Here is a 14491-nt window from a genome sequence, read left to right on the forward strand (position 1 = left end):
GCTCGGACTCGACCCCCGCAACCTCAACTAGGTGAGTACAACTAGGTGAGTACACACACACACACACACACACACACACGCACACACACGCACACACACACACACACACAAGGTGGACAGAGACAGGATGTTCCAGAGAGGGGACACAGAAACAAGGGGTCACAATTGGAAGCTGAAGACTCAGACGAGTCACAGGGACGTTAGGAAGTATTTCTTCAGTCATAGAGTCGTCAGGAAGTGGAATAGCCTAGCAAGTGAAGTAGTGGAGGCAGGAACCATACATAGTTTTAAGAAGAGGTATGACAAAGCTCAGGAAGCAGAGAGGGAGAGGACCTAGTAGCGATCAGTGAAGAGGTAGGGCCAGGAGCTGAGTCTCGACCCCTGCAACCACAATTAGGTGAGTACAATTAGGTGAGTACACACACACACACACACACACACACACACACACACACACACACACACACACACACACACACACACACATACAAACACACACACACGTGGTAATGCTTTATTTACAGGGAGCAAAGTCAGGGTATTTCTCCAGAATGGTCTGTAGTATACCACTGTGGATAAAATACTTTGCCATTTCTTGAACACTTCTGAGTGAGTTGTTTCTAAATTCATTAATTTGATCACACTCCAGTACATAATGACGCAAGGTGTGACAATAGTCCATCTGGCAAAGTTTACATTTCGTTTGGTCTACATCTGGTGGTGGTGATTTAACCTGCCAAAGATACTTGTAACCTAGCCGGGGCCGGGCGGTAGTGACATCCAAGAGTCTACTTATCTTGTTGGATGCACCATAGACATGTGGCTCCTCCTGCATGATGGAATGATGATAGATGGACTGACTTGTGTCAATCTCCCTAAGTCTTAAGTCAATAAAGTTCATTTGAAGTTCTTTTCGTATTATTGTTCTCAAACTGCTAACTGACAACCCAAGATTGTAATCTACCCCCTCTTTGAAGGCATACAGCTTAGCCAATTTATCAATTCTATCATGCATCTGAAGACCAATGTGAGATGGAATCCACAGCATGTGCACTCTGACTCCACTGTCCACAATCTTACCATACCTGTGTCTGGCTTCTGACACAAGCATGCCACAATTTATACTTAATGAGTTGAGAGCATTTATGGATGACAGAGAATCAGTTACAATTAAAGTGTCAACCTTAGATACATGGACACATTTGAGTGCAAGGAGTATGGCAAACAGTTCTGTCTGAAGGGTAGAGGCCCAGTTATTGATGCGTGCTCCAATTTCTTTATGAGAGCCGTCACTCTGTGTGACAACAGCAGCACTACCACCTGCACCAGTGTATGACAACAGCAGCACTACCAGCTGCGCCAGTTTACCTGGAGTTTACCTGGAGAGAGTTCCGGGGGTCAACGCCCCCGCGGCCCGGTCTGTGACCAGGCCTCCTGGTGGATCAGAGCCTGATCAACCAGGTTGTTGCTGCTGGCTGCACGCAAACCAACGTACGAGCCACAGCCTGGCTGGTCAGGAACCGACTTTAGGTGCTTATGTGTGCTGGGAGGCAGTTGAACAGTCTCGGGCCCCTGACACTTATTGTATGGTCTCTTAACGTGCTAGTGACACCCCTGCTTTTCATTGGGGGGATGTTGCATCGTCTGCCAAGTCTTTTGCTTTCGTAGTGAGTGATTTTCGTGTGCAAGTTCGGTACTAGTCCCTCTAGGATTTTCCAGGTGTATATAATCATGTATCTCTCCCGCCTGCGTTCCAGGGAATACAGGTTCAGGAACCTCAAGTGCTCCCAGTAATTGAGGTGTTTTATCTCCGTTATGCGCGCCGTGAAAGTTCTCTGTACATTTTCTAGGTCGGCAATTTCACCTGCCTTGAAAGGTGCTGTTAGAGTGCAGCAATATTCCAGCCTAGATAGAACAAGTGACCTGAAGAGTGTCATCATGGGCTTGGCCTCCCTAGTTTTGAAGGTTCTCATTATCCATCCTGTCATTTTTCTAGCAGATGCGATTGATACAATGTTATGGTCCTTGAAGGTGAGATCCTCCGACATGATCACTCCCAGGTCTTTGACGTTGGTGTTTCGCTCTATTTTGTGGCCAGAATTTGTTTTGTACTCTGATGAAGATTTAATTTCCTCATGTTTACCATATCTGAGTAATAGAAATTTCTCATCGTTGAACTTCATATTGTTTTCTGCAGCCCACTGAAAGATTCGGTTGATGTCCGCCTGGAGCCTTGCAGTGTCTGCAATGGAAGACACTGTCATGCAGATTCGGGTGTCATCTGCAAAGGAAGACACGGTGCTGTGGCTGACATCCGTGTCTATGTCGGATATGAGGATGAGGAACAAGATGGGAGCGAGTACTGTGCCTTGTGGAACAGAGCTTTTCACCGTAGCTGCCTCGGACTTTACTCTGTTGACGACTACTCTCTGCTTTCTGTTAGTGAGGAAATTATAGATCCATCGACCGACTTTTCCTGTTATTCCTTTAGCACGCATTTTGTGCGCTATTACGCCATGGTCACACTTGTCGAAGGCTTTTGCCAAGTCTGTATATATTACATTTGCATTCTTTTTATCTTCTAGTGCATTTAGGACCTTGTCGTAGTGATCCAATAGTTGAGACAGACAGGAGCGACCTGTTCTAAACCCATGTTCCCCTGGGTTGTGTACCTGATGGGTTTCTAGATGGGTGGTGATGTTGCTTCTTAGGACCCTTTCAAAGATTTTTATGATATGGGATGTTAGTGCTATCGGTCTGTAGTTCTTTGCTGTTGCTTTACTGCCCCCTTTGTGGAGTGGGGCTATGTCTGTTGTTTTTAGTAACTGTGGGACGACCCCCATGTCCATGCTCCCTCTCCATAGGATGGAAAAGCCTCGTGATAGGGACTTCTTGCAGTTCTTGATGAACACGGAGTTCCATGAGTCTGGCCCTGGGGCAGAGTGCATGGGCATGTCATTTATCGCCTGTTCGAAGTCATTTGGCGTCAGGATAACATCGGATAGGCTTGTGTTAACCAAATTTTGTGGCTCTCTCATAAAAAATTCATTTTGATCTTCGACTCTCAGTCTGGTTAGCGGCTTGCTAAAAACTGAGTCATATTGGGACTTGAGTAGCTCACTCATTTCCTTGCTGTCATCTGTGTAGGACCCATCTTGTTTAAGTAGGGGCCCAATACTGGATGTTGTTCTCGACTTTGATTTGGCATAGGAGAAGAAATACTTTGGGTTTCTTTCGATTTCATTTATGGCTTTTAGTTCTTCCCGCGATTCCTGACTCCTATAAGATTCCTTTAGCTTGAGTTCGATGCTTGCTATTTCTCTGACCAGTGTCTCCCTATGCATTTCAGAAATATTGACCTCTTTTAGCCGCTCTGTTATTCTTTTCCGTCGCCTGTAAAGGGAGCGCCTGTCTCTTTCTATTTTACATCTACTCCTCCTTTTTCTTAGAGGAATAAGCCTTGTGCATACATCGAGTGCCACCAAGTTAATCTGTTCTAGGCATACGTTGGGGTCTGTGTTGCTTAGTATATCTTCCCAGCTTATATCGGTTAGGACTTGGTTTACTTGGTCCCACTTTATGTTTTTGTTATTGAAGTTGAATTTGGTGAATGCTCCCTCGTGACTAGTCTCATTATGTCTGTCTGGGGCTCCACGCATACATGTCTGAACCTCAATTATGTTGTGATCTGAGTATATTGTTTTTGATATGGTGACATTTCTTATCAGATCATCATTGTTAGTGAAGATGAGGTCTAGTGTATTCTCCAGTCTAGTAGGCTCTATTATTTGCTGGTTTAAATTGAATTTTGTGCAGAGATTTAAAAGCTCGTGTGAGTGTGAGTTTTCATCAGAGCTGCCTCCTGGTGTTATTACTGCAACAATATTATTTGCTATATTCCTCCATTTTAGGTGCCTTAAGTTGAAATCCCCCAGGAGCAAGATGTTGGGTGCAGGAGCTGGAAGATTTTCCAGACAGTGGTCAATTTTTAACAGCTGTTCCTGGAATTGCTGGGATGTTGCATCCGGAGGCTTGTAGACTACCACAATGACTAGATTTTGGTTCTCGACCTTTACTGCTAAAACTTCCACTACATCCTTTGAGGCATTTAGCAGTTCTGTGCAAACAAGTGACTCTGCAATGTACAGGCCAACCCCCCCCCTTTTGCCTGTTCACTCTGTCACATCTGTATAGGTTGTATCCTGGGATCCATATTTCGTTGTGCAAGTGATCCTTTATGTGGGTCTCAGTGAAAACCGCGAATATTGCCTTTACCTCTGCAAGCAGTCCATGGATGAAAGGTATTTTGTTGTTTGTTGCTGGCTTTAGACCCTGTATATCTGCAAAGAAGAATGTCATCGGACTGGTGGTATTGTTGGTACTGGGGGGGATTTTTTTTCCGGCATTAGTATCTGTATCTGTTGGTTTGGAGTGGAGGCCATCGACTGTGGTTCCACTCCAGGAATGACTGGATTTGGTGTACGATTTCTGCCATTTCCTGCCAGTTTTTTTTCCTTCCTGACACTAAAAAACCTCTCCCTCTTGAGTTACTGTGGCTACCCAGGTTTTCCCATGGCCTGGATGTTTTGTATCTTTTTGTACCCTTTAGATGGTGTGCCTGGCAATTTAAGTTATAGCACAGTCTTTCCTGTACTGAAGAGGTACACATTTCAGGGTGAAAAAGCTTACAGGAAGGGAGTTTGCATTTTCCTGTTGTCATATGGGCATGGCATTTTCTAGGGTGGTCATAGTTGCACGTCCCGTCTGTTTTTCCAGATTTCCCATGTCTGCAGATACCAAGTGCATAGTATGTGCACAGGCTTGGTTTCCGTTTGCCTTGGGTTTCTGTGACTGTATTCCCTGTTGGTGCATGTTTCCCTGTCTTATTCCTATCCTCCCTAGCACCAACAATGGAGCTCCCACCAGTTGTTTTTGGTAATATATCCTCACTATAGCTAGTGGAGTCCTCTTGTTTGCTATTTCCTGTGGTATTTCTAGTTTGCAATATTGGTTTTATCTTATCTTTGACTACACTTGTTTCCCCACTACGGCTCCTGTCCCCTATGAGGTCATTTATATGTATTCCTTCCTGCGTATAATTTCCGACTACCTGGACAAAATCTCCAGCTTCACTATTACTGTCTCCCAGGACAGCACCTCCAGCTTCACCATTACTGTCTCCCAGGACAGCACCTCCAGCTTCACCATTACTGTCTCCCAGGACAGCACCTCCAGCTTCACCATTACTGTCTCCCAGGACAGCAACTCCAGCTTCACCATTACTGTCTCCCAGGACAGCACTATCAGCCCCACATTTACTGACTACAGTTTCTGACTACATGGCCAGTATCAAGGGCAGTACCATTCAGCCCAGACTTTTTATGTTCCCATCTGTTGTAGAAAGCTTCCAGGTTGTCTATGAAAGCAGCTTTGATGTTATCCTCTTTTAATACCCTTGTGATTTTAGTCCACAGATTTTCCTCATTTGGGCATACCCAAAAACACTTCCCTGTTTTAATACTGCTTGTAGCTAGTTCTTGGATATCTTCACAAGGGGCGTGACACCAATTTCCACAAAAATGACAATTTATCCATGTGGAAGCCCGTTTGTTTGATTGACTGCAGACTAGACAGAGCTTCATAATGATTTGAGTGGTTGATTTACTGTAATTCTACTAGCAACCTCTTGAATACTCTATTAATAACCTCCTTAAATGAAGCTCTAGCTATTTGTATTTCTATTTCTAACTAATTGGACAGCTTACCGTGTACGTTCCTGATTTATATTTATTGTTTGTGTTTGATAAGGGCGCCTACAACCCCATCCGTTTACAGTCTGCTTTATTGTCCAACGAATCCGTTTGAAACCAGTCAAGGGTTCGGACCAGTCGAGGGTTCGGACCAGTCGATCTGATCTGATCAGTGGGTCACTTATTTAAAACATACTAGTCGGTGATTTGGGCTAACACATGAAGGATCTACTTGAAATTATCTACCCGAGTAATATGTGATTTGATTGATACAAAAGTATAACTTGCGTGTTGAAGAGCCGGCGATTTCCGGCAGCTCCTACAATGACGAACGGTCGAGCCTCAACCCTTGTTTATCAATCGCTGTATCTAGCTTTTCTAGTTTTTTTTCGTCTCCACCACAATGAATGCTATATTATCACTATAGTTGACTGGTGGAAATTTTGGAGGAAGGACGCTTTTTCTGTAGTAATAATTGCTTCTCGTTGTGTATATTGCGACCGCTGGTAACTACAGGTTATATGAAATTCACAGTATACGTCTGGTATTTCAAGAAAAAAGAAACTAATGAAAGTCACTCCACTCCACTAAGTACCATTATAATACTGGTTAGTTGCTACTACAACACTGTATTCTGCTATTCACTGGTATCACTAGATTATATGCGAGTACACTAGCAGGCCAGAAAGATTATTAAAACAGCTGACCACTGTGGTAAGATTCTGGCGACTTCTGGCACCTGCCTCTTAGGCTTATCACTTCATTTACAAATTCACCTGTTTTCAAATGACACTTTAGCCTTTATCATCTATATACTAGGGAGCCACTGTAGTATACACTATACACTATGTATACACAATGTTATCAGGGAGACTTTCTTTCCTCTGACAAAGAAAAGTTCTATTATTATTATTTTGCACACGGAACACAGGCCTATGATTCCCCTCTGGCAGTAAACTCTGCTAGGTAGTGCACACTAATTCTCATTTTTTGACTCAGTATATAATGTTTTCCGCCCAAGATTGGTTCCAGGCGCTAGAGGGATGTATCGTATAGGATTGATGGCACAAATTAAAGTTCTAGCACGTAAGAGCGACCGTGAAAACACGAGAAAACCCGGAGCACAACGAGGCACGCGGCACTGCTCCACTGACGAGATGTACCTAATCAGTGGACTGGTGAACAGAACCATCAACGTAAATAATTTGTGAAAGAGTGTTCTGTGTGACTAAGTTATCAATACAGCTTAAGGCATCATGCTTGGCTTCAAGACGAAGCTTTGGTTGTGATTTAAGAAGAGTTTTGGGGGGGAAATGGAGGAATGGGAGTTTGGAATGGGGTAATATCCCATGGAGCAGGGAAGTGTCTCTGTTGCCTAACTTGACATAGATCATGTAGCTGGTTCATGCGGAGGTCGGGTCCAGTTTTTTCGATCCATCTGGAAGGATGTTCACCAGTGCTGAGGAAAGTTTGGAGGGCTTCTGTGCAGGGGTTTGAATGGGCTAACCTAAGCATATTGACCCCAATAAGGATATTTCTTTCAGTAACACGATCTCTAATGCTTGGAATATTAAGTTCTTTCCGAATATTTAATGCTATGCCTAGCCAGCCCTATCATTATATAGTTAGTTTTGCTGATGATATAATGACTCACACCACCGGATTCTCCAACACCCAAAACATTCTTAATCATGTACTAGCCTCGTGTCAGGACTTGGGGTTAATAATCTCAGGGGATAAAACAAAGATACTCAACAGGCGTCCTCCTCGACAGAGAGGCACAGTTCGTCAGATCCAGTTTCATGATGGATCTCTTCTAGAATGTGTAAGCAGATACAGGTATCTAGGCTTTGAGGTTCCACTACTTGGACCTGTTGTAACGAGACTTTGTCGCCAATACAAAGAAAGGCTGAGAGCACTTAGAGTTGTGGCAGGTTTTCATCCCAGGTATGGTGCTAATGTTAAAATTGTGAAAATTATGTATCTTGCTTATATTACATCATTGGTTGATTATGCGGCGCCACTACTTGCACTCGTGTCTGACTGGAAGCTTTGAGGGCTGAAAAAACTGCAAAACGAAGCAATGAGGATCATCCAAGGATGCCCTCGTACTGCCAAAATTTTAGATAAGGGTAAAGAGGTTTTTGTGGCATCTATGGATTTGGAAAAGGCATATGACAGGGTGGATAGGGGGGCAATGTGGCAGATGTTGCAGGTGTATGGTGTAGGAGGTAGGTTACTGAAAGCAGTGAAGAGTTTTTACGAGGATAGTGAGGCTCAGGTTAGAGTATGTAGGAGAGAGGGAGATTATTACCTAAAAGTAGGCCTTAGACTAGGATGTGTGATGTCACTGTTGTTGTTCAATATATTTATAGATGGGGTTGTAAGAGAAGTGAATGCGAGGGTCTTGGCAAGAGGTGTGGAGTTAAAAGATAAAGAATCAAACTCAAAGTGGGAGTTGTCACAGTTGCTCTTTGCTGATTACACTGTGCTTTTGGGAGATTCTGAAGAGGAGTTGCAGAGGTTGGTGGATGAATTTGGTAGGGCATGTAAAAGAAGAAAATTAAAAGTGAATATAGGAAAGAGTAAGGTTATGAGGATAACGAAAAGATTAGGTGACAAAAGACTGGATATCAGATTGGAGGGGGAGAGTATGGAGGAGGTGAATGTATTCAGATATTTAGGAGTGGGTGTGTCAGCAGATGGGTCTATGAAGGATGAGGTGAATCACAGAATTGATGAGAGGAAAAAGGTGAGTGGTGCACTTAGGAGACTGTGGAGACAAAGAACTTTGTCCGTGGAAGCTAAGAGGGAATGTATGAGAGTATAGTTGTACCAGTATTCTTGTATGGGTGTGAAGCATGGATGATGAATGTTGCAGCGAGGAGAAGGCTGGAGGCAGTGGAGATGTCATGTCTGAGGGCAATGTGTGGTGTGAATATAATGCAGAGAATTCATAGTTTTAAAATTAGGAGGTGTGGGATTACCAAAACTAATATCCAGAGGGCTGAGGAGAGGTTGTTGAGGTGGTTTGGACATGTAGAGAGAATGGAACAAAACAGAATGACTTTGAGAGTGTATAAGTCTGTAGTGGAAGGAAGGAGGGTTAGGGCTCGACCTAGGAAAGGTTGGAGGGAGGGGGTAAAGGAGGTTTTGTGTGCGAGGGGCTTGGACTTCCAGCGGGCATGCATGAGCGTGTTTGATAGGAGTGAATGGAGACAAATGATTTTTAATACTTGACGTGCTGTTGGAGTGTGAGCAAAGTAACATTTATGAAGGGATTCAGGGAAACCGGCAGGCCGGACTTGAGTCCTGGAGATGGGAAGTACAGTGCCTGCACTCTGAAGGAGGGGTGTTAATGTTGCAGTTTAAAAACTGTAGTGTAAAGCACCCTTCTGGCAAGACAGTGATGGAGTGAATGATGATGAAAGTTTTTCTTTTTCCGGCCACTCTGCCTTGGTGGGAATTGGCCGATGTGTTAATAAATAAAGCCATTTGAATATTCCACTTCCCCTACCACCCCCATCTTTTAAACTATTTTTTTTTTTTACCAATAGGAATATTTTATTACATAATATGGCACAGAAGATTTAAGAGATACATTGTTGATATAAAGGTGGCTTATACGGTACATGTTGTTACGTGTGTATCACCGATTATAAGGCGAAAATCTCATCCAGCTCCTCAGAGCTGGGGCGTGTGCCAAAAATGCAGCATGCATTACCCCTTTGAACAGCCGCGCTGTGCCGCTGGAACAGAAAACTAGCTGCCCTGGGATCCCTAGTTACCCTGATGAGTCTTTTTCCCAGCTCCTTAAGGAAATTAGATGCACTCTTTCCCCATGAGCCAAGGGTCTCTGAGCCTATGGGAACAAACATATAATGATGGGCAAGTTCTCCATATTTTCTAGACTTTTGGGACTCCCTAAAGCTGGCAGCTGCCCCTCCTTCCTCCCTGGTGTATTGGAGATAGGTATCAGCCAAGGTAGATGCACATGTATAGTCCCACACCACCTGCTTCCCATCTGTCCATGCTTGAAGGGTGATACCATCTGGACGCTTCTGGCTGCCATCAGATCTGCATAGTTGGGGTGGCTCCCTTACTGCTGGGCATCCAGCTGTTGTGAGGCTCCTCCTGATAATGTTATTAACCTCCTCATATACATATACATATACATATACATATATATATATATATATATATATATGTATACATATATATATATATATATATATATATATATATATATTTTATTTTATTTTTTTTATTATCACACCGGCCGATTCCCACCAAGGCAGGGTGGCCCGAAAAAGAAAAACTTTCACCATCATTCACTCCATCACTGTCTTGCCAGAAGGGTGCTTTACACTACAGTTTTTAAACTGCAACATTAACACCCATCCTTCAGAGTGCAGGCACTGTACTTCCCATCTCCAGGACTCAAGTCCGGCCTGCCGGTTTCCCTGAATCCCTTCATAAATGTTACTTTGCTCACACTCCAACAGCACGTCAAGTATTAAAAACCATTTGTCTCCATTCACTCCTATCAAACACGCTCACGCATGCCTGCTGGAAGTCCAAGCCCCTCGCACACAAAAACCTCCTTTACCCCCTCCCTCCAACCCTTCCTAGGCCGACCCCTACCCCGCCTTCCTTCCACTACAGACTGATACACTCTTGAAGTCATTCTGTTTCGCTCCATTCTCTCTACATGTCCGAACCACCTCAACAACCCTTCCTCAGCCCTCTGGACAACAGTTTTGGTAATCCCGCACCTCCTCCTAACTTCCAAACTACGAATTCTCTGCATTATATTCACACCACACATTGCCCTCAGACATGACATCTCCACTGCCTCCAGCCTTCTCCTCGCTGCAACATTCATCACCCACGCTTCACACCCATATAAGAGCGTTGGTAAAACTATACTCTCATACAGTCCCCTCTTTGCCTCCAAGGACAAAGTTCTTTGTCTCCACAGACTCCTAAGTGCACCACTCACTCTTTTTCCCTCATCAATTCTATGATTCACCTCATCTTTCATAGACCCATCCGCTGACACGTCCACTCCCAAATATCTGAATACGTTCACCTCCTCCATACTCTCTCCCTCCAATCTGATATTCAATCTTTCATCACCTAATCTTTTTGTTATCCTCATAACCTTACTCTTTCCTGTATTCACCTTTAATTTTCTTCTTTTGCACACCCTACCAAATTCATCCACCAATCTCTGCAACTTCTCTTCAGAATCTCCCAAGAGCACAGTGTCATCAGCAAAGAGCAGCTGTGACAACTCCCACTTTGTGTGTGATTCTTTATCTTTTAACTCCACGCCTCTTGCCAAGACCCTCGCATTTACTTCTCTTACAACCCCATCTATAAATATATTAAACAACCACGGTGACATCACACATCCTTGTCTAAGGCCTACTTTTACTGGGAAAAAATTTCCCTCTTTCCTACATACTCTAACTTGAGCCTCACTATCCTCGTAAAAACTCTTCACTGCTTTCAGTAACCTACCTCCTACACCATACACTTGCAACATCTGCCACATTGCCCCCCTATCCACCCTGTCATACGCCTTTTCCAAATCCATAAATGCCACAAAGACCTCTTTAGCCTTATCTAAATACTGTTCACTTATATGTTTCACTGTAAACACCTGGTCCACACACCCCCTACCTTTCCTAAAGCCTCCTTGTTCATCTGCTATCCTATTCTCCGTCTTACTCTTAATTCTTTCAATTATAACTCTACCATACACTTTACCAGGTACACTCAACAGACTTATCCCCCTATAATTTTTGCACTCTCTTTTATCCCCTTTGCCTTTATACAAAGGAACTATGCATGCTCTCTGCCAATCCCTAGGTACCTTACCCTCTTCCATACATTTATTAAATAATTGCACCAACCACTCCAAAACTATATCCCCACCTGCTTTTAACATTTCTATCTTTATCCCATCAATCCCGGCTGCCTTACCCCCTTTCATTTTACCTACTGCCTCACGAACTTCCCCCACACTCACAACTGGCTCTTCCTCACTCCTACAAGATGTTATTCCTCCTTGCCCTATACACGAAATCACAGCTTCCCTATCTTCATCAACATTTAACAATTCCTCAAAATATTCCTTCCATCTTCCCAATACCTCTAACTCTCCATTTAATAACTCTCCTCTCCTATTTTTAACTGACAAATCCATTTGTTCTCTAGGCTTTCTTAACTTGTTAATCTCACTCCAAAACTTTTTCTTATTTTCAACAAAATTTGTTGATAACATCTCACCCACTCTCTCATTTGCTCTCTTTTTACATTGCTTCACCACTCTCTTAACTTCTCTCTTTTTCTCCATATACTCTTCCCTCCTTGCATCACTTCTACTTTGTAAAAACTTCTCATATGCTAACTTTTTCTCCCTTACTACTCTCTTTACATCATCATTCCACCAATCGCTCCTCTTCCCTCCTGCACCCACTTTCCTGTAACCACAAACTTCTGCTGAACACTCTAACACTACATTTTTAAACCTACCCCATACCTCTTCGACCCCATTGCCTATGCTCTCATTAGCCCATCTATCCTCCAATAGCTGTTTATATCTTACCCTAACTGCCTCCTCTTTTAGTTTATAAACCTTTACCTCTCTCTTCCCTGATGCTTCTATTCTCCTTGTATCCCATCTACCTTTTACTCTCAGTGTAGCTACAACTAGAAAGTGATCTGATATATCTGTGGCCCCTCTATAAACATGTACATCCTGAAGTCTACTCAACAGTCTTTTATCTACCAATACATAATCCAACAAACTACTGTCATTTCGCCCTACATCATATCGTGTATACTTATTTATCCTCTTTTTCTTAAAATATGTATTACCTATAACTAAACCCCTTTCTATACAAAGTTCAATCAAAGAGCTCCCATTATCATTTACACCTGGCACCCCAAACTTACCTACCACACCCTCTCTAAAAGTTTCTCCTACTTTAGCATTCAAGTCCCCTACCACAATTACTCTCTCACTTGGTTCAAAGGCTCCTATACATTCACTTAACATCTCCCAAAATCTCTCTCTCTCCTCTGCATTCCTCTCTTCTCCAGGTGCATACACGCTTATTATGACCCACTTCTCGCATCCAACCTTTACTTTAATCCACATAATTCTTGAATTTACACATTCATATTCTCTTTTCTCCTTCCATAACTGATCATTTAACATTACTGCTACCCCTTCCTTTGCTCTAACTCTCTCAGATACTCCAGATTTAATCCCATTTATTTCCCCCCACTGAAACTCTCCTACCCCCTTCAGCTTTGTTTCGCTTAGGGCCAGGACATCCAACTTCTTCTCATTCATAACATCAGCAATCATCTGTTTCTTGTCATCCGCACTACATCCACGCACATTTAAGCAACCCAGTTTTATAAAGTTTTTCTTCTTCTCTTTTTTAGTAATTGTATACAGGAGAAGGGGTTACTAGCCCATTGCTCCCGGCATTTTAGTCGCCTCATACGACACGCATGGCTTACGGAGGAAAGATTCTTTTCCACTTCCCCATGGACAATAGAAGAAATAAAAAGAACAAGAGCTATTTAGAAAAAGGAGAAAAACCTAGATGTATGTATATATATATATGCATGTGCGTGTCTATGAAGTGTGACCAAAGTGTAAGTAGGAGTAGCAAGATATCCCTGTTATCTTAGCGTGTTTATGAGACAGAAAAAGAAACCAGCAATCCTACCATCATGCAAAACAGTTACAGGTTTTTGTTTCACAGTCATCTGGCAGGACGGTAGTACTTCCCTGGGTGGTTGCTGTCTACCAACCTACTACCTATATATATATATATATATATAATCATGTGCGCATCGTTTTTTTTTCTATTTACAGGGGTACGCTAATGAAGAAGTTTGCTCCATGATTATTTCTGGTTCACGTCTGGAATTTCCTGGTAACTGTCCAGAGTTTGTAAGGTCTCTGACCCAACAGTGCTGGAGGTCTCAGGCCAAGGAGCGTCCTACTTTCATCCAACTGTTGCGTCTTTTGATGCCTAGGACATCCACACAATATTTTGTAAGTCACCCTATATTTCACATTTCTTTTTACTTTTAAGATACTTTGAGCCCATTAGAGTTATTCATCAAAAAAAGAGTTTTAGTTAGAGGATCAATCTTCCAGTAAGTGATGATGGGAGCATTGATAATGATCCAGTAGGTGATGATGGGAGCATTGATAATGATCCAGTAAGTGATGCTGGGAGCATTGATAATGATCCAGTAAGTGATGCTGGGAGCATTGATAATGATCCAGTAAGTGATGCAGTAATGATCCAGTAAGTGATGCAGTAATGATCCAGTAAGTGATGCAGTAATGATCCAGTAAGTGATGGAGTAATGATCCAGTAAGTGATGGAGTAATGATCCAGTAAGTGATGCAGTAATGATCCAGTAAGTGATGCAGTAATGATCCAGTAAGTGATGCAGTAATGATTCAGTAAGTGATGGAGTAATGATCCAGTAAGTGATGCAGTAATGATCCAGTAAGTGATGCAGTAATGATCCAGTAAGTGATGCAGTAATGATCCAGTAAGTGATGCAGTAATGATCCAGTAAGAGATGGAGTAATGATCCAGTAAGTGATGGAGTAATGATCCAGTAAGTGATGGAGTAATGATCTAGTAAGTGATGGAGTAATGATCCAGTAAGTGATGGAGTAATGATTCAGTAAG

At 42.8% G+C, this 14491-nt stretch overlaps 1 protein-coding gene across 3 annotated transcripts in view; it reads left to right on the plus strand.

The window, feature by feature from the left end:
* LOC128696230 (insulin receptor-like) overlaps positions 1-14491 on the plus strand; it is a 442718-nt gene that overhangs the window by 360053 nt on the left and 68174 nt on the right. For 2 of the 3 annotated variants that reach the window (XM_070092553.1, XM_070092554.1), the window contains exon 21: positions 13654-13836. In XM_070092553.1, the coding sequence (XP_069948654.1) occupies positions 13654-13836 (183 nt within the window). Of the gene's footprint in view, positions 1-13653; positions 13837-14491 lie in introns of those variants that run through there. The other variant, XM_070092555.1, reaches the window with a different exon arrangement.

Source organism: Cherax quadricarinatus, chromosome 39 (assembly GCF_038502225.1).
Source record: "Cherax quadricarinatus isolate ZL_2023a chromosome 39, ASM3850222v1, whole genome shotgun sequence".
Taxonomy (NCBI): domain Eukaryota; kingdom Metazoa; phylum Arthropoda; class Malacostraca; order Decapoda; family Parastacidae; genus Cherax; species Cherax quadricarinatus.